Genomic DNA, 22,109 nt, shown 5'->3' on the forward strand with positions numbered 1-22,109 from the left:
GAATAACTGTGTTCAATTGTCAGACTTCTGGACCTTCCGAAATAATGTGTATGTAGCAACACTGCTCCGAAAAAGGCTCAGATGAATCCACAGCATCAGAAACAATAAAACTGCTAGAGAGAGAGAGGGGAGGGCTTGCATCTATAAATCTAAGTATGATTATAGACAGGGTGCTCACCTGTTCAACACTACTCCCATGTTATAACATTACTTCCTAAGGTGTTATGTTGTTTACGTCTTGTCTAAGTCTAGGAGGTAGAACAGAAGATCCACGCCATGTGGAAATAGCAGTCCATCACATTCTTTAATTGATAATTCTTGATAATAAAACCATGACAGTTCTCCAAGAGTTTCAACAACCCACAAAGGATAATGCAAGATGGTGGCAGCAAGAGTAACCCACCTCCCAAGAATTATGATGATACTAGTTACCCAAAAAATACTGCCAGCTGCAAGTTGCAGAGAAGAACAGGACACGCCAAGTACAGTAGTTTTGATATGGAGTGTTACAGTAGCCTACCGTTACAAGCTTTCTTCAGTGAAGTATACTGTGTCGAAACCTGGGATTTTGCAATTGGTTCGACTGAGGAATTGGCAACCCATGGACACACTCCACCAGCCTCCCTTGGACCTCCGGTATGTATTCTCCCCAGAACGGGGGGAGCAGGACAGGGACCTTTGTCTAGGAGAACTGGCGGGCGAGAAGCCACCTCCTCTACTTACACTTCCCTTGGCCACTTTCTAAAAGTGGTCTGTCGAAACCTGGGATTTTGCAACAGGCTCGACTAAAGGGGCAGCAACCCGTGGGCAAACCCCGCCAGCCGCCCTTGGACCTCCAGTATGTCTTCTCCCAGGTTTAGGGGAGTGGGACGGGGATCTTTGTCTAGGAGAACTGGCGGGACAGGAAACCACCTCCTCCACTAGCACTTCACTTGACAATTCATACAAAGCTCTTTGAACTCACTATGAGATTCAGTTTGTCACCGAACCTGGAAATAAGATTGGCAATGGTATCGGGGTTAGAAGCATGGGAGTGTGTGGATGATAGAAGGCAGGGAACAGGAGAAAGACTGTGACCAGAAGTAGAAAGAATAATAAGACTAAGATTTGACTTAGGATAGGGGAAGAATCTATTCTGACTAAATCTTCTCTCAGTCCTAACTGCCACCTTCCTCTCTATTTCTTTCAGTGTTGCTAAGGTCTAACACTTATCACAATTATCTTTGTAATATACCTGTTCCCTACAATTACTGCACTTGCACATGTAACACCCCAAAATTTAGTTAGTCTAACTTGACATTCTTCACTACAATAGCGAAGGCTAGAAGAACTAGAATTAGACATAACTAACTGAAAAGGATACTCTGTAATATATGACAGGTCCTTAACTGTATTATCATAACTTAGACCTAACTAATGGAAAGGGGTAGCCTATCCATATCATATCTATGATATGAGGCCATGCCTAACCTCCGGTCATAAGGGGCAGCCTTGTACGACCATCATCCATTGTTGTTAGCACTGCAAGAGAGCCTAGCATTACCTCCTCCACTAAAAGAGCGAAGGCTAACAGCACTTGAATTAGACATCTTGATGAAAGGGATATTCTGTAGCATACGAGAAATCTCCCCAAGAATGTCATCATAAGTTTGAAATGCTGTTGTGACCGAATCTGAAGGCATGGAGAAAAGCCCCGTGCAATCGGTGGCCATTCTGATAGCCTGCAAAGCTTAGCTAGCCTAACTCTCATCCTTCACCACCATAACGAAGACCAGAAGCACTTGAAACAGACATAACTAAATGAAAAAGATATTCTATAATATACGATGGATGTATCCTTATCTATATTATCATCACTCTGATATACAGTGTCTAAATTCAGACTCAAAGATATATCCTTATGTATATTATCATCACTCTGATATATGGTGTCTAAATTCAGACTCAAAGATGAGAAAACCGTTTTGTCATAGCTACACTTAGCTAACTATCAGTGTCCCAGAGACACCTGAATTGACAAAATTAAAAGCAACAAAGGCTAATCTGAAGGACTAGTAACAGATCAGCAACCAGGATAAACAAAAGCGATAATACTTCCCCAACTTCCAATGAATAAATCATTTGATAAACAGGTGGTGAAAATACAGGTCTGCTGCATGACGTGTGCAATCTTATTGCCCGCTCAGCAAAATCACAATGAATGACGCCTCCAACAAGTGTCGTTACCAACCAACCCATGTGGTGGGACAGGGCCTGTCACATACGATGTAGAGAGAGTGCTGGCACGATGTTTTGAATTTAGGGTTTGCTGCGCTAGTGAAATCTACTGCTAAGTAATTACTTGGTAAATTACCTATATGGAAGTCCTCATTCTTAAACAGTAATGATGGGGTAAGATACAATAGCAAAAGATTTCTAGTGGTGTAAGTAATAAAGTGTTCCAAAGCAGTCAAGAAACCTGCCCTCTGGAGCATACAGGTTGTGGTTGCACTGGGACCACTGAATTGAGAAAACAAGAACCGGAATAGGATCCCTTAGAGGAGAAGTTCTCTGCAGTATAAAGGACCAGAGAGTGGAGCTAAAGACTTTACTATTGGGGAATACAAATCCATACAGAAAGGGTTAGAAAAAATTTTAGATCCATTTGGATCATAATTTTGACATGGCTTTATGTAGGGAGGTAATCCAATATACTTGTCATTTGGACTGGTATTGTGCATAGATAAAGTCTGTAGTTTCTGCGCCAGGTACCTGGCAATGTTAGATCCATAATATTCATGGCAGACTAGACTTAGGAAATCCTCACATGAAGGTCACAGCTCAGTAAGAAATGCACAGATGACTCACTCTCTGTCAGTTATTTAACAGAACAAACCAATGACTACTGGGTCAGTTTTGGGGGCCACTAGGTAGGTGGTTCCGTCGAAGGTTGACTGTTCAACTTAAAAAATCTGGGACAATGGAGGGAATAAGTAGATTACCCTTCATGTGTATCAGTCCTGTAAGAATCATCTCTTGCTGTTGCCTAAAATCCAGGTTTGGAGATGCACACACTGGAAGGTGATGGTTCTCTAGGATACCAAACAGATCCACGTACAGACGTGAAAGCAGGTTAGCAACCACTTGAAAGGAGGGTTTGTCCAATATCCAGTCAGTACAATGCCACCTGCCCTGACAGGGAGGCTTTTGTCACACTGAGTAACCCTGTGAAGTGGATTAATAAATTCAATTTCCTTGCTGAAGCCATCCATAGGATAGACAGTATGCCTGAATTGAATGGAACTGCATTTCCTGATACAGTGCATATCATCTGTGTCACATTGTCTGGGATCAACAAGATGAGAGTCCTCTTCTTTCCAAGTCCAAGGCAGAAGCAACTTCCAACCACTGTTTTCGCTGGTGGAAACTTGCATTTGAGAGCCAGACTCTCGATTATGTCCTTAAGTTGCGGTTTGAGAATCTGTTTCACCACAGAATCGAACTGTAACAGGCCCACGATCCCTTCCAACTGTCATGAGTACACTGTGTAACACATCTTTCCTTATTCTGGACTGGTCACACATACATGTACTATGGGTTTGTCATTGGTAGGTATCTCATCAGAATGCACAGCAAGGTGCCAGACATCTGGTAACTGCCATACCGCTATGAAACTGTTCAGCTTTCTATCCTTGTCAGATTGTGTGTATTTCAGGAGGGTAAAGATACACAGCAAGATGGATGACACTTGTTTTGTCACAAACTTTCACCTTTATCAGCCCTAAGGAAATTTGTCAGTTCTTAAACTTAATAGTAGTTGCTGGAGATGAAAAACTGTAAGTAAGATGATTACCCAACTTGATCACCGTCCACTTTTCCATCAGACCTGTCACACTCAGACTACCATCCTCAGTCATTATTATGAATTATCGCTCCTCTTTGTCTCTGGTGTTATGTAATTTGTAGTGGATACATCCAATACATATTTCACTTTTGTATTGGCAAACATTATTCTAGCAGCACTGTGTCTTTGGAGGTACCCATCTTCTTATTTGCCATAAATCTTGAAAATTTTCTTCCCACCATAGCAGTGATTTAACAAAAATAAAATAAAAGGCCAGTACATCATATACACTTTTTTTTGCTAATTTTTACACTCCAATAATGAAAACCAACATTTTATTTGTCAGTCTCCCTTAGTAGTATCTTTGACTAATTTGTCCATAACTACTTCAGCTTTCAAAGGCAATGAATGACAAACATGTTGAATGAGAGAGTAAATCATGAAATTTAGGCTATAAAGCCAAGCACTGGAGCACTTTCACCCATTCAGCACTTAAGATAGTGAAAAGAGGAGTTGGAGTGGCTGGATAACAAGATAAAGAGAGAAAGAGAGCTAGGAAGTAGATGATATGACGTATAAGTATTAGAGGATGGACAGCAAGATGGAAGAAAGGAGGCAGAAATGGTGGTGAAGTTGTAGGCTAGTAAGTGGGTGGTAGCTAAGATCAGAAGGATACTGCAAACACTAATAAGTGGGTGATGGCTAAGATCAGAAGGATACTGCAAACACTATTTAGTAATGCATACAGTGCAACATGTGAGGTGTACTGAAAGCACTACCCCAAAAGGGGACACGTGATGGAGAAAGGGAGCTTCTCTTACTGAAAGATACTCACCTGGATGTGTGTAAGTCGGTCACTATAACAAGAGTAAAATTTGAGGTCTGTAACTTATGGAAAATATAAGTTTTAAAATGTTATATTTCCATGAGCTATATATCTTTGATGATAGTAAAGATTTTGTAGATTCTAACTATACATTTCAAATTTTCTTGTATCCAGATATCCAGGTCTTGCAAAACTGTAAATAAAGTAATTAAATTTACTTAGCTACACATACCCTTGCAGGCTGTATGCACTCCAACTGAAATAATAAAAAGTAGTGGTATAGCAAAATATTCAATACTTAAAACACATAATCCTTACCTAAACTAAACAGTGCATATTTCAATTTCGGTGACCTCCATAGTGATTTTAAACAAATGGATATTCATCCATCACCAACACTTTGATATTGTACAGAACATAGTCAAGTGTCCAGTCTTATTTATCAACAGATAAATAATCCTTTTATGCTGGTAAGCATCAAATGTATGGCATTCATAATCTCACCTTCTTAGTATTTACCTGCCAGAATTTGCTGATGTTCAGCAGACCTAAAACATTCAATAGATTGCCTTCATAAACAGAAGTAGGTCAAGATGTGTTTTATTGTATGAGCATTAATGCCATAAATGTGAAGTAAAATAAAATGCAAGGTACTTCTTAAATTTTATGTTAACAATAATCCTTTTCAATCAGTCTTATAAAAAAAAAACTAGCAGCTGTAACTATAACCAAGTACATTTACCTCACAATACAGTAAGATAAAAATTCTGCTGGTACCCAAAACCTGGGTGGGACTCTTTTAAAGTAATGCAATTCATACACAAAAAGAAAATAATTTATAGCTACCCAAAAGAAATATTGAAAATTTGATTTTAAATGTATTTTTCTAGAGTGACTACAAAAAAACCATAAGACTGGAAAGAATACTCAAATTTATACAGACAAGCCAATTTTCTTTTTATTTACCAATTAAACTTTCAAGAAGCTTTATTTCTTTGGAATAGCCTGCATTACTAACCCATGGAGTTTCCAAGATAAGAGGTAAATCTAGAAAATGTTTACAGTTCATAATACGACTTAAGCCCACTTTACCAATTGTGCCTTTTCCAATGTTTTCGTGTCGATCAAGGTGGCTGCCAGATTTTCCTATAAATAAAAAATAAAAATGACATTTTTATAATAAAAGGTTTATATATACTTACCAAGTAATTACATAGCTAACAACTTCCTACCATGGCAGACCAAACATTCAAATTTCGCGGTGGCGCGACCATCACTATACAGGCAGTCCCCGGTCATTGGCGGGGTTCCGTTTCTGAGGGTGTGATGATAACCGAAAATCGGCGATTTTCGGAGCATTTTCGGTACCCAAAAGCACTGATTTTGGTTATCGGTCCTCTGTTAGGTATGTATTGGCGCCAATACCCAATTATCAGCGCCGATAAGCGGAAATCGGCGATTTTCGGCGCCGAAAATTGTTGATTTTTGTTGCTGGACAAGCGCCATAAAACCGGATCGCCGTTAACTGGGGACTGCCCGCTGGTTCACTTAAGGTAGATTCTTGGGCCTACGAGACGTTTGTTTGGCAGCCTCTGATTGACTGGTACCGGGAGGTAGGCGGCTCACTCACTCTCATTTTTACATCTGTAGCTCAGAAAACTAGCAATGTGTTTATATTTCTTCATTTATCTCACGTGTTGCACAAGATAGGAACGCTTTGGTCACACCACAGGATTTGATATTAATTGTACAACTAAATCATAACTTCCTGAAATCAATAAGATAAAACACAAAAGAATTACGAGTAAAAGTGAAGAGAGAAGCATTTAATTCGTTTTACCTGTTTTTGCTTATCATCGGATTTTGCATTATTCATGCGATCAAGATAAAATAAAACTTGTATCTTTATACAATAAATTCACCCTGAATACGCTGGTGCTTTCAGATTTTAGATGCGTGTGATATGTGAAGAGAAAATGAAGAATATGTCTTACTATGTTGCATCCGTTCTCGACTCAGTTTGGCAGTAGTGCCAAGAGACAGTGATCTGCAGACAGCGAGAGCTTTGAGGTGCCATTACAGTTGCCAATTAGTGATATGAGAAGTTTGCAGTTTCGACAATATTTACCATATTATGTCATTACATTTTCTGTATATAAATGCACAGAATTTCCATTATGACTATCGAACTTTTTCACTCCAATATCATATATGTCTGGACATACCTGATAAGAAAAAATTAATAATCATTTTCTCTTCACATATCACACACATCTAAAGTCTGAAAGGACCAGCGTATTCAGGGTGAATTTACTGTATAAAGATACAAGTTTTATTTTATCTTAATCGCATGAATGATGCAAAATCTGATAAGTAAAAACGGGTATACAGAATTAAATGCTTCTCTCTTCACTTTTACTCGTTGTAATTCCTTTGTATTTTATCTTACCGACTTCAGGAAATTGTGATTTAGTTGTACAATTAATACCAAATCTTGTGGTGTGACCAAAACTTTCCTATCTTGTGCAAAACATGAGATAAATGAAGAAATATAAACATATATTGCTAGTTTTCTGAGCTACAGACGTAAAAATGAGACAGTGGGCAAGCCGCCTACCTCCCGGTACCAGCCAATCAGAGGCCGCCAAATAAACGTCTTGTAGGCCCAAGAATCTACCTTAAGGGTATTGGCAGGACTGGAGGTTAATTTTGAGTGACGGTGTTCAAACTTCCACGGGTGTTACCTCTAGTTTGACCTTAGATGCACACAAAATTTCAGGTGAATTGGATGAAAACTTTTTTTTAACAAATATTTTTCTTTTAAATATAACATTTTTTTTGTTTTTTAAAGTACATCTTTCTTTATCATTCAATTAAAAAAAATAGCAGAAAGTTTAATTCCTATCAAATAAAACGGCAAACTCAAAAATCTAATATGTGATGTATGCTATTTACAAAAAATATTTTAAAAAGTGCAGTAACAAATACCATAAAATTATATATTAAATCTTGGTAAAAAAATTTTTTTGAGAGAAAAAAGAAAAATAAATTTGCCAATGTTTTCTCTCACTACCTTTATTCAAATTGCTTTTTAGATTAATCCATTCATAAATAAGGGAGTTTTTACAATTTGAATGTAGAAAAAGTATGTTTTGAGAAAAACGCAGTTAAAGTTTTGCTAACCATTTATTTTGCTTTTAGAAGCATATAAAGTTTCTCTTTTATAAGAGATATTATTCCCTATAAAAAAAATATTTATCACTTAAAGAAAATAGTTTATATTATTTTTGGGGGGTTATCATAGAATGCCACTCTACTCTTGTGCTGCCAGGTTTTTATGAGGCTAATGAGTCCCTCCTTCATATCCTCCTTTTGATGTTCTTTGCTTCTTTCGCTTTCTTGAATGCATAACAGACATTCGTTTCCAGGTCTTCTCTTTCATCTGAAGGCCTTTCAGGCTTTCTCCTGTCGTTTTTCTCATAAGAAGCAGCAAGTTCAGCAATGAACTTGCTGCACAGCCAATATCATGTTCCGTTGCAGCAACATGAAAAGCAAAGGTCACAGTATCCTTCCCAAGAAGTCTGACCTTTGGACACTTTGCCCATATTTTACTGTTGAAAGATTCATTTAGGTTTTGAGTATGACCTTTCGCACACCTTTGCAGTAAATCATCAGAGGAAAGCTCTTCAAATATTTGGAGAACTGGGATCTTTTGTTCCAATGTAAGTTGGAGTTTTACTTTCATCTTCGTATGACTCTTGGGAGATACATTCGTTGCCAAATCACGATTATAAAAGCACCAGCTATTTTTGCAACAGGACACTGAGAATGATCATGATTTTTATCATCACTATTCAGATGTAAAAAGACTGACATATTTTTTTTTCATGGTAACTGTAGGGTCAGTGGAATCTTTAGCTCCGTTTCTTACTGCATTGCCAAAATATTTTCCAATCTTTATCACCGTGCTATCACTCAATTTATTGAGTCCTCCGAGCTCACTCCTAAACATAACTTTGTTTGTTTTTGTTACATATTTCAAAACATATTTCTTTCTCAAGGCCATAAGACGAAAGACAATCCTCTTCTCAACTTGGTTTATGCATTCTTCCTTGAGCACTGGATATTGAGTGCCATAAGGACCAGTGCCCTCATTCAAACTGCACATACTCCTTTATATGCTGTCGAATCCCCATCACCAACAAATACTTTACATATGAATTTCCTGTCTAGTGATCTTTGCCACAATGCAAGAGCACCAGCAGCTTCCATATCTCCAGAAGCTATGTCAGGGACAGCAATTACATCTTAAAAATAATCATTCTCTTCCTCCTCATCATCAGATAACTTCAAAACAAAGTCATCGGTGCCACCATCATCATCATCATCTTGATATATTTGTGCAAGGGAATAATACATTTCACTCGGAGCTTTGTAATAGGAAGTACTTGGCATCTCCTCAGCACACGTGGTTGGTGGCAACTTATGAGAAGCCACAACATTAACTGTGTCTATACTTTTAGCTTCAAGATAAGTTTTGATATTGCAAGAGCTTGCTTCCCTTCGCTTACTAAACTTCTTTTCTGGCATGTTGGTAATATATATAATACACAATTGACATCCAAAAGTCCAAGTAAGTTTTGCAATCGATTGAAAATAACAAATAAACGATTACATCAAAGAAATAATAGAATTCTCTCTCAGGACAACTGGCTCGCATCATTCAGTCCTGGGAAGAGTTGCCATCTCTATCAGGAAAACATATTGTACTGCATACGAAACAAAATGCAATGAAAAGAAATACAAATACTTGAAGAATGAATGCCAAATGAAATAGTAAACCCACCCCCTATCCAGATCTTTAATTCTCTACTTGGGTGTGGCCTTTAAACTGTTTAAAAGGCTTCATATCGATATTATCTTATGCGTGGCAATGGCCAGGACCCAGATCTGTGGAAATATGACGATAACTAATTTTCACGAATTTGAGCCAATATCGCCAAAATCACAGGCCGCCGATATCCTTAAATGAACTAGCTATAGTGTAGGTGACCGGGTCCTGCCCACTATCAGGACTGACAGGTACAACTCCGCGGGAAATGTCAATTCATTTGAGCCAAAATACGTCCATCTGTAGGGAAGGAGGGAGGGCTCCGATTATGTAATTGCTTGGTAAGCATATATAAAACTATTTTATTATAAAAATGTCATTTTTATATGTGACTTCCCAAACTAGAAGTTTGCTAGCATTGAGACAATAATTATTGTACCTTACCTGGTAAGAGAGCTGCTACAGGTAAATACTGCCTCTGGTCGGCGCTCATCTTAACCTGTAGAGGGCATGGCATGGCATGGGTACTTTGCAGCTGTGGAGGTACACTGATGGCTGACAAACACAAAGGAGGTGCCCTTGCCCTGGGCATGACCAGAATATAAAAAAACAACAGTGTTATCTACACCACAATAAAAACTAGACAACCAACACCCCAACCATAAAATATCTGGTGGGTACGCTTGTACCCCCAGGCTTCCCAACAACTCAACACCTAAAAAAACCAAGGCGAGGAGACAGTAGAGGGACAGATTGCCCCTATGCTTCTTCTCCCAACACCATGCCAGCCATGGATAAAGGTCCTAACATACTAGAATTATCAAAAACTGCTTTCACGTTTTTCAGGTAGTGCAAAGCAAACGCATATTTCGACCTCCAAAAAGTTGATTGGAGGATGGAAGACAACATATTATGACGAAATACATGAGAAGTGGTGATGGCTTGAACCTCATGAGCCTTTACCCTCAGGATCGGGAAGGCGTCCTCTTTGGACCTGAGAATGTGCTTCTGAGATAAGGCTCCTTAAGAAAAAGGAGAGGGCATTTTTAGAGAGGGGTTTTTCACTGAACCCCAGAAGTTGCTTGAGGAACCCCTGATCTTCTCAGTCCTGCAAATGTAGGGCTGCAAGGCCCTCACATGGCAAAGAAGTCTCTCTTCTTCTGGCCCAAGAATGGTCTCCGTGCTCTTAATAATAAACGAGTGGGGCCAGGGACAGGAAATGTCCTTGTTCTTGGAGAGGAAATCAAGCAAGAGAGAGCAAACTGCCCCTCCTTACACAAAACCAACTTTCTTATCCATTGCTTGGAGTTCGCTTACTCGCCTCACTGTAGCCAGAGCTACAAGAAAGAGTCTTCTGAGTGAGGGACTTCAAAGAGGTTCAAAAGAGGAGCTCACGAGCCACTTTAAAACTATGTCCAAATTCCAAGGGACTGAAGAGTGATTCTGTGTCTTAGAGGTCTCAAAAGACTTGACAAGATCACTAATATCCTGGTTCATAGACAGGTTAAAACCTCTGTGCTTGAACACTGAGCTAAGCATAGCCCTATATCCCTTAATTGTCGAGGGTGACAGTCTCCTAACAGCCTTGAGAAAAGCAAGAAGTCTGCAATCTGGGCTACAGAGGTTTCAGAAGAGACATTATTCTGTGCACACCATCTTCTGAACACTGCCCACTTGGACTGGTAGAGCTTGCTAGAAGCAGCTCTTCTACATCTAGCTATAGCCTCTGCAGCCCTACCTGAAAATCCTTTTGCTCTGACGAGGGTCCCTCAGCAGACAACCCTTGATGGTACCTGTGAAAATGTGGCTGTTTGAGCAGTGACTGTTCTTATGGAAGGAGCCTTGGAATATCCACAAGCAGTTTCAGCAGGTCCAGAAACCACTCCTTCCGCAGCCAGAAAGGAGCGACAAGTGTCATCGAGACGTTTCGATGAGAACTGAACTTGTTCAACACCTCCCAAATCATCCCAAATCATCCCGAAGGGGGGGGGGAAAAGGCGTAGATGTCAAGGCCTGTCCAGTCAAACAACATTGCATCCGTCGTCCAAGCTAAAGGGTCTGGGACTGGCGAGCAAAAAGAGGAAATCGGTTGCTCTTTGATGTAGCAAAGCAATCTATGGAGGGCTTGCCCCAAAGCCTTCACAGATCGCTGCAGACTATGGAATGCAAGGTCCACTCTGTAGGGAGGAGAACCTGGTGACCGCAGCTTAACTGGTCTGCCAGAACATTCATCTTCCTCTGCACAAAGCAAGGGAGCGGCTTGGCTGGACTCTGCTCTGCTCTGCTCTGCCCTGCCCATAGAAGAAGGTCTTTGGCTGCCTCGCAGAGAGTGAAAGTGGGTACCCCCTGCATGTGAATGTAGGACAGAGCTGTGGTGTTGTCTGAGTAAATCGCAACTATTTTCCCTGATACTAGTGGAGAAAAAGCCTGAAGGCCCAGGTGATGGCTTTCAACTCCCTGACATTTGTATGTACGAATTTCTGAACTGTGGTCCATGCCCGACACCTTCCGACTCCCTAACAGGGCTCCCCGTCCTATGTCTGAGGTGTCGGAGTAGAATTCTAGGCTGGGGTTCAGAGGAAAAAAAAGAGAGTCCTTCTTGAAGTCTCTCCTCAGATAACCACATCAGAGATCCTCCTTGATCTCTGACGTGACTGGAAAGACTACAGAGTCTGACTAAGCCCTCCTGCACCAATTTGCCTTCAGGAAGAATTGCAGGGGCCTCATGTGAAGTCTGCCCAACCTCACAAAAGATTCCACTGAGGCCAGAGTTCCAAGAAGGCTCATCCACTGATGAGCAGAACAGGTTGAGAGACTGAGAAACTCCTGCGCAGTCCGGAGACACGACTCCACCCTCTTGGGGGAGAGAAAAACCTGAAAACTTGAGAGTTCAGAGTCATCCCCAAATAAAGAATAGTCTGAGATGGAGTCATTTTGGACTTCTGCATATTTATCAAATGCCTAACTCCTTCGTTAGGCAAAGGGTCCTCAGTAAGTCCTTCGTGCTCTGCTCCTCTGACGGAGAGTGGAGAAGCCAATTGTTCAGGTATAAGGACATGCTGATCCCGAGAAGATAAAGCCACTTGCCAAGGGGAGTGAGGATTCAGGTAAAAACCTGTGGGGCTGTGGCCAGGCCAAAGCACAGCACCTGAAACTGGAGAACCCGGCCCCGAAAGACAAACTTCAGGAACTTCCTTGAGTCCGAGGTGGATGGGGACATGAAAATATGCATCCTGCATGTCCACGGTGACCATCAAGTCATCCTGATGGAGAGAGGACATGACAGACCGGTTTGTCTCCATGTAGAACTTGGTTTTTGCCACAAACAAGTTTAGAGCACTGACATCCAAGATGGTTCTCCAGCCCACAGAAACTTGGACGACGAAGGAGGTGGAGCAGCAAAACTCCAAGAAGGTTGATGACTAATACTGACTTCCTTAAGTCTCTTAACATGAGGAAAAGAGCTGTCCGCAGCTGCAGAATGCCTCTTCAAAGGATGAGAAACAGAAGACCGACGCTGATGATGCCTTCTATCCAATGAGGAATCTTCCGAATCAGACATATGATGCGCACTGAAAGAGACACCTTTCCAGTGGCTCTCAGTCGACACCTGGGAATGTGCAACAGGCTCGACGGAGGGAATGGCTGCCTGTGGGCAAACCCTACCAGCCTCCCTTCGACCTCCGGTGTGTCTTCTCCCCAGTGCAGGGGAGCAGCGCAGGGACCTTCATCTGGGAGCACTGGTGGGACAGACAGCTGCCTCTTCAGAAAACACAACACTCTCACTCTGCACTTTACTAGCACTGGGAACACTGACACTGGTAGCACAAACACCTGGAATAGAAGCTTTATCAACAAAAACCTTAGAAGATAAACCTAAATTCATAACTGTATTGGCCAAGAACTCTAACTTCTTATTGACCCTAGAGTTGAGACTTGCGATGTGTTAGGATCAGAAGCATGGGATGACCGTAAAGGAGTATGTGGTAAATCAGTAGGATGACTCAAGATGGGAGAAACAGAAGGGATAACTGGAGAAGAAACAGCACTACCCTCAGCCACTGAAAGCAAAGGAGTAGCCTCTAAGCTATCTATGCTCCACTCTAAGAGCAGCCTTCCCCTTCCTATCTTTATCAAGTTTATCGGAATGGGACCGATAAACCTTCCACTGCTGTGCATCCCAATCCTGACATTCCTGACAAGACGTAATCTCCCCATTACAACCTTGTCCCTCTGCATTTAATACATTTAGTATGAGAATCATACATAATCTTACTTAATCTAGTTTTACATCCCTCAGTACAGAACCAAACGCTATTAGAACTAGAATCTGACATGGCAAATAGTGAAAAAATTGCTGTACAAACTTAACAATTCACTAATTGCAAAAAAGGCCACACAATATCTGAGTACGTCACCAATAACAGGAAACCAATCTAACAAATGACGAAAGGTACTGCCCAAAAACCACCGATGTTGATCGGGAGCCAGCAGAAAATGAATTGATGTTTCCCACTGAGTTGTACCCGTCAGTTCTGATAGTGGGCGGGACCCCATCACCTACACTAGCGATGGTGGCGCCACCGCGAAATTTGCATTTTTGGTCTGTCATGGTACGAAGCTGTTAGCTATGTAATTCCTTGGTAAGTCACTTTTGTAAAAGTACAAATTCACATATAATAAATCACTTAATGCTATTAAAGAATATTATAAGAAGGACACACACGGTTAATCTGTCTACTTTTTAGCATGGTTTGACATACTAAACCATGCTCATCACACTTCAAAACTTAAATGTGTTTCAAGAATATGAATCCACAGAAAGCTTAGGTTTCATCTATCATATAAGGTTAACAGGGCCTTACAGGCTAAAATTTTCCACCAGGCTCTTAATCCAGGTTCCAACATTCCTGTGTAAAACCCAAAATACCATTGTTGAATTTATTTTATAAATGAACTTGTGATGCTATATGAACTTGAGTGATAAGGTGAAATTGACTTATTAAAATTTTACAAATAAGTTTAAAAAATGCATATATGGTTGATTCCACTTTTTTTCACAAACTGACAGCACTATACTATAATAATTAATGCCAACAATATATTTTTTCTATACATAATTTGAACAAAGTTTAATCATACACATTTTGTTAATAGGATGGAGGTATGGGCATGTACAGTAAGGGTTTCTCTTTTTTTCCCTTATACAGCAGATTGGTGCCACTGGGGATTTCTCAACAAAAATAAGGCAATGGGGTGGCATTTAACAAACTTTATTTACAACATTTTTCAAACACACCAATTATCATGGACTGCTTCCAACAAAGTAATGCCCAAAACTATGAGGCCCCTATTACACATGCCAAAACTCGAGTATGATTCTTCACTGGGAAAGGAAGATGTACACTATGCTTAATGGGTTTGTTCCGATTAAAAAAAAAAATAAAATAAAAAAATAAATCATCAGTTAACTATACCCCAGTTAATCATATACTGCCTGAATAGCAATTTAAATGGAAAGGATGCAGAAGTCATCAAACTGCCATAAGACTGAAGAGAGGAAAGAAGACAGTATGATCTGAAGTCAATCCTCTACTAAGAGAGGTCTAGCAAGGAGAGCAAAGTATGTATTCCTCAGGAGTCTACAGAGTCCTGGCAATATGAAAGTAGTTTGAACTTCATGGCAGAGCAAAGAATTTGGCATTAAACATTCACAAGCAGATTGAGGTATAATGGTAGATACCCCAGAAAACCATGCCTTCAAGGTACCAGCAAAATGATAAGATAATTTTGATGATCCTCCCTCTTATTGTAACATAACCTGCCACAACAATGGGACCCAATGAAAAAAACATTCTGATACTTATTGATGTCATGTAAATTAAACCATGTAAATGTAGAATGGCATCTCCATGTACCTGTCAACAAGATGACAGAATGCTCCAATGAAGAGGATAGGGCAAATACTTCATGCATTTTTACCTTTAACCGAGATAAACCTACTCCTGACACATCCAAGTAAAACTAGTACTGTACATGTAAATGTTTCTTTCGAAAAAGTCTTAGAGTTTACGGAGTGGTTATTAGAGACAGTATTCTTGAACTAGTGACTGCGTAAATAATCCTGCAGCCAGACCCGACATATAGCACAATAATCCTGCAGCCAGACCCAAACTCCTGTTCTTTACTGCCAGACCCAAATGGGTATCCGGAATAAAGAAAAGTTGATAACCTGTGACTTTACCTTAAATAAAAAATTCCTGAAACACTATTCCCATGAAAGTGGAGGTCATACCGAGATAATGCTGGGGAATGCACACTAATCCCGCAGCCAGACCTGACACAATTAAGTAAGCCACCTTCGAACCATCAAGAGTAATACATATATTGGTTTGTGTGTTGTTTCCTCCTCTTTATTGCCAAACCCTATGGGTATCTGGAATAAAGAAAATGGTTACTATCCTGTAACTATACCTCAGACCAAAAATTAAGCTGGGTTGTTGGTATTTATTTAATATGAGCTAAGCCATTTCAATTTCTTTTGTAAGCTCCTTTGAGGAAGAACAGAGGCTATGCTATTAAAAAACAGGTTTTCGTGTAAGAAAAACTTATTTTTGGTAGCCACTGTGAGTCCTCACACCCACCCACTTTCCCTGCTGAAAAGGCATGGGACTGGGGTGAACATTTATCTTTCAAAGACCTGGCATGTAATGAAGATGGCCAAAATATGCTGTTGTAACATCTGTGTGAGTGAAACATAGAGAGCTGAGGTAGTCATAGTAGGAAAGGAGATACAGCCCTGCTGTCCGAGTCCTTTATATTCTATCACTGTGCCAACAAGCACTATTCTGGCCGAGACCAATTATAAGATAATTATTGGTAGTTAGTTGGTCTATCTTATGGAGCCCTGAGGGGACCATGAGAGTGTAACTCCTTTGAGGACTCACAGCAGCAAACAAAAATAGGTTTTTCCTACATCAAAACCTGTTATATAACTCAATAAGTTAGCGAGACGTAGTGGATCTTTTAACAAACAAATGCAACCAATCCTTGCCTTTCTAACCTTGTAATTGTGGCTTCTTTAACTCCAAGGTAACAAACCTATCATGCACTCCTTGGTACTTTTCTCCCACTCACTTGACCAGTTATTTGTCAACGTGAAGAGATTGTAGTACATATAAAAATGCAGTCTTTTATGTCTAGCATAATATCACTGCAAAGTAATCTGGCTGAGCTATTCTATGTTAGTATTTTGCTGTGTTACATTTCCTCCTTCTATTAATGGATTCATAATCAAACTATTGCCAAGTTTTGTTTATTAATATCATACTCATTTAAATAAAAATAAAAAAAATTTACACATAGACCTTGTAATGGGAGTCAATTTTCAAGGTTGTTTCTGGCCAAATTTGTTGATTACACATCCATAAAAACATTTCCTTTCTTTTCTTAATGTCTGAATTTTTAACTTTAATAATGTATTTCGTGGTTAACAATCAATATCATATACATAAATATGCTATAATGTATAATTCTTAAATTAAATATCACTATATACATAAATTAATGTATCAATACATATAAATACAGCTAAAAACAAATGCAACAGTGATAATGTATAAGAGATGGATATATGTGTAATCCTACGATTCCTGACTCTTGACTAGAACTTAATGCTGTCCATTTCAATGTTAAGTGGAAAGATTACGTACACTTACAATCTGAGATTATTGTGCACAAAACTGTACATTAAACATTAGAATCTAAAGTGATACAATAATACAATACTTGACAATAAAACTTTATATAATTTTTTTAAAAATCTTACCAATGTTTTCGAGCAATGTTACTACAGTTAGCACATCCATGTTTGCAGTGCCAAATGTATTTTTATACATACACAATATTTTGAGAGTAGATTTTTTTTGGTTTTCTTAATTGTGGAACAATGTGAAACTAAAATCTATTAAATTAGGAATGGGTAGAATATGAATGATGTACAGTGTCTTTTGAAGATTACAATTGCATTGGAAAGAGGTAAGCTGAAATATTCTGAGTTCCGGAGCTCTAGCTAAGTTTTTAATTACATTAATTTTTATAAAACCTGTTCTATCTAGATGTGTACCAACAATGCCAATGTCTGAAGAGGGTATAGGAAGCTGTAAAAAATTCAACTGATACAAGCACAATATCATACTCACATTTTGGTGTACTGTATCATCAGTAAAAGTACAATTAACACACAGAATCCTTACAGAGTATGAAACTCATAAGCTAAAGGAGCTTGGGATATCGTACATCGTTGGTTGAAACCTTGAGAAAATATGTAATGCTCTACAGTTATTAATATACACTTAAATAAAAAATTTTATTAGTGGTTGTTAACTTGTCAAGACTTTGAGTAAAATAACGATAAACAATGCAAGGGAGAGAGAGCGAGAGAGAGCAGGAGAGGGAGTAAACAAACAGACAGGCAATCATACAATTGCTCACAGAAATGCAATACAGTACAGCTGAAATAAAAAAAATGAAATGAGAATATTTACTTATAAATTTAATGATTTACACTAAGCTATTAATGATGTATATATATATATATATATATATATATATATATATATATATATATATATATATATATATATATATATATATATATATATATATATATATATGCTGTCATTAATACTGTAGCAAAAAAACATTTAATTTAAATGTACAGTGAACCCCCCGTATTCGTGTGGGATGCATCCCACACCCCCCGCGAATAGGTCAAATCCGCGAATGCTTAAAACCCCTCTAAAAACACCTAGAACTGCCCATTTTGATAGCTTAAACCAAGAAAAACCCTGTAAAAATGCTTATACCTGAGTATTTTAATAGTTTTATCACAAAAAGTGCATTTATTCATGAAAATTATATGAAAATACAGTAATTAGAGAATATTTCTCAGTGAAAAATACTGCGAATGGGCGAATTTTCCGTGAATGATGGCTAGATATGTTCCACAGAGAAACCCGCGAATGCGTGAGTCCGGGAACCATGAGAACGCGAATACGGGGGGTTTACTGTACACATAAACTGCACTTCTGTGAGCAATTGTATAAATATACTGCACTTCTGTGAGCAACTGTATAAATATGTTAGCCTATCTATTTACACTCTCTCTCAACCTTGCAATGCATATCATTATTTTACTTCAAGTTTTGATAAGTTAACTGTTGCATTCACTACTGAACTTATATTGTATTCAACAGCTTACAAGACCTACCTCAAACCTATTGAAATAAGGGATTTTGACAAAGGAAAAATCTATTTCTGGGGGAAGACCTGTGTCACCTGGTGAAATATCCATTTAGCACATATTTCTTGGTATAAGTATTGCTAAAAATACCAGAGAAAAAGCTAAACACAATGCCAGGGTTACGACCCCCCAGTTCGAGCGCCATTTAATGGTGTCGGTATATACAAAGGGTGAGTGTTGCCACTGCCACAGGCATCTGCCCTATAGAGATCTCCAATCTCAAAATCCCGAAAAGTGAGGAGCCGTCACATACCTCACCCTCTTCTCCCAGCCAGCCAACACCTCAGCTGCCATCTTGCAAACATCCCAAGTTAGCACCCCCCCCCCACAAGCTTGGTATGCCACTCAGGGGGGGAAGGAAGAACAGGGATGGGTCACCGGGTGACACAGGTCTTCCCCCAGAAATAGATTTTTCCTTTGTCAAAATCCCTTTTCTGGGTTTGACCTGTGTCACCCGGTGAAATCATAACAGAGAAACAGTCATACAAGAGCTTGGTGGAGCCCTCTAAGAAATACTTTAATGGAGTTAAATAAAACTATAAGAAAATTACTGTGTTTTAATAACCCAAAGTAATAATAATAAAACATGATAACAATATAGGGCACACAGACAAAATTTAGTAACACCAAGACACTTAAGGTTAACAATAGGGAAACAATAACAATATGCAAAACGGTCAGGAGTCAGGCTGTGAAGCAGGCCTGACCTAAGATAGATGGCATGGCGAGTAAATGAGGCAGGCAGGCAAGAGAGGAATAAAGGACAGGATAAACTAAAGTTACATAAGCTATTCTAAGGCAGAAGGAACAATACTTCCTGCAGCCACTGTGGAAAATTTTAGAGCCTCTGGAGATTTAAGATAGTGGCGTTTGAACACTGTTGGTGATTTCCAACCCGTATATTTTTTAAGGTCATCAAAATTCATATTATGAAAATAATTAGTGGAGGTGGCCACTGCTCAGATATCATGTACCTTAGGTACTGAATCCAGGTTTGCTTGCTTTATAAAATACAGTATTTGTTGCCTGATGGCCTTTAAAGAAATGGTTCCTCCATTTTCCCTAACAAAAAGAGGGCCACACATTATATTAGAAGTTCTATTTAAATAAGTCTTTAAAGTGGTAACTGGACATAAGGACAGATCCTGTGGAAGGGGGATAACCTTCCAAGGGGACCATCTATTTTGTGGATCTTCATTCTTAGCTAAAAACTTGAGATCCGGAGATAACAGAACTTCTCCTGACGGGAGGAAATCAACATGGTTCGGTTCTCTAGAGAGAGCAGACAGTTCAGAAATTCTGGCACCTGAGGCTAGGCTAATTAAGAATAACGTTTTCCTTAACAGACTCGAATATGAACACCGTTCATTATCAGTGTCCAATGCTAATTTAAGTACATCATTTAAGAACCAGGAAACCGTGTGGGGACGGGTTGCTGTCTAAGACGAGTGCATGCTTTAGGAATTGACGAAAAATATGAGTCTGTAAGGTTAATATTGAAGCCATGTAAAAATATTTTTCTTAAAGCCGATTTTGCTGTAGTAATAGTACTAGAGGCCAGTCCTTTCTCAAATAATGACCTGAAGAACGAGATTGCAAGGTTCGTGGTCATTTCTTGAGCTTCAGATTCTCTCAGGAATAATGCTAACTTTTTAACTGCTGAGTCATATTGTCTGAGGGTAGATTCCCTTTTGTCTGATTCTATGAACAGTGTGTTAATAGGATCAATGTTAGCATCTTTCTGAGCTGCAAATTTCATGAAGTCCATAAAGCTAGGGCATTCAGAATTCTTGAGGAAGCTGATACAGTCCGAGTTTGTACTATTTGCGTCAACTTTGGCCTGGGGATTTGTATGCACCGGAGTTTCAACTCTAGAAGAAGAGGAAACCAATTGCTCTTCGGCCAGTTGGGTGCCACAAGTACTACTTGACCTTTGAATGATCTGAGCTTGTGTAAAACTTTTGTTAATAGGTTTATTGGTGGAAACAGATAGATCCTTTGCCACCTGTTCTAGTCTATTGACATCGCATCTGTGGAGTGAGCTAGAGGGTCTAGATTGGGAGCAACGTAACATGGAAGTTTGTGGTTGCTCTCTGTGGCAAACAGGTCCACCTGGAGACCTGGAACCTGACGACAAACCCATTCGAAAGATGCTTTGTCCAGTGACCATTCCGACTCCAACGGAGTTGTCCTGGACAGTGAATCTGCAATGACATTCCGGACACCTGCCAGATGGGTAGCTGACAGATGCCATGGTGTTTCCTTGCCAGGGAAAAAATTGCTATCATTACTTGATTGATCCGGCTCGACTTGGAGCCCCCTCTGTTTATGCAATGCACAACTACTGCACTGTCCAGTACCAGTCTGATATGAATCTGTCTGGTTGGACGCAGTTTCTTCAGAGTTAGAAATACTGCCATTGCTTCCAGAATGTTGATATGGAACTGGCGGAACATAGTGGACCACGTTCCTTGAACTTTCTTGTGTTGGGAATATCCTCCCCACCCGCTCAGGGAAGCATCAGTGTGGATCACCAATGATGGAGGGGGAAATTGGAGAGGCACTGACCTTGACAAACTCTTGACCACGGTCGAAGCCTCTTCCTCAACACCAGCGGAATTAGGGACACCTTGTCTCTGTATCTGCTGTTGGCTCGTCTCCGCCATACCCTGTTTATATCTTTCAGTTTGGCTTTCAGCAGCGAATCTGTTACTGACGCGAACTGAAGAGAACCTAGGACTCTTTCCTGGGTACAACGAGAGGCTCTTTTGTTTTTGAGGAACTGCCTGGTAGCTTTGGCTATTTCCCTCCTTTTGGCTGGCGGAAGTGACAATTTGTGTGTGTCCAGATCCCATTGGATTCCTAACCATTGAAATCGAGCCTCCGGAACTAGGCGGGATTTCTTCCTGTTTATTTGAAAACCTAAGGATTCCAGGAAGCTGATCACTATGGATGTTGCTCTCCGACATTCCTTGGCGTTGGGTGCCCAAATTATCCAATCATCCAGGTATGCGGCTAACATGATCCCCTGGGCCCGTAGTTGTTGGACTACTGTTTCTGCCAGTTTGGTGAAAATTCTGGGCGCTATGTTGAGCCCGAATGGCATGACTCTGAACGAGTAAGCTTGATTTCCTAGTCTGAATCCTAGGTAAGGAGAGAAATTTCTCGCAATCGGGACGTGATAATAGGCGTCTGAAAGATCTATAGTGGTGGTGACGGCCCCACGGGGAAGTAGGGTCCGCACCTGCGAGATTGTAAGCATGCTAAACTTGTCGCATTGAATGTATAAATTGAGACAAGACAAGTCTAGGATTACTCTTTGCTA

The 22,109-nt window shown here is 39.8% G+C and overlaps 1 protein-coding gene across 1 annotated transcript in view; it reads right to left on the reverse strand.

Annotated features, from left to right (window-relative positions):
* Nucleotides 1–5,300: 5,300 nt before the first annotated feature.
* Nucleotides 5,301–22,109, reverse strand: part of LOC136833816 (probable endonuclease 4) — a 134,463-nt gene continuing 117,654 nt past the window's right edge. The window contains exon 9 of the mRNA XM_067096106.1: nucleotides 5,301–5,795. Coding sequence (XP_066952207.1) covers nucleotides 5,608–5,795 — 188 coding nt within the window. The 3' untranslated portion in view covers nucleotides 5,301–5,607. The remainder of the gene's footprint in view (nucleotides 5,796–22,109) is intronic.

This window comes from Macrobrachium rosenbergii, chromosome 4 (assembly GCF_040412425.1).
Source record: "Macrobrachium rosenbergii isolate ZJJX-2024 chromosome 4, ASM4041242v1, whole genome shotgun sequence".
Taxonomy (NCBI): Eukaryota; Metazoa; Arthropoda; class Malacostraca; order Decapoda; family Palaemonidae; genus Macrobrachium; species Macrobrachium rosenbergii.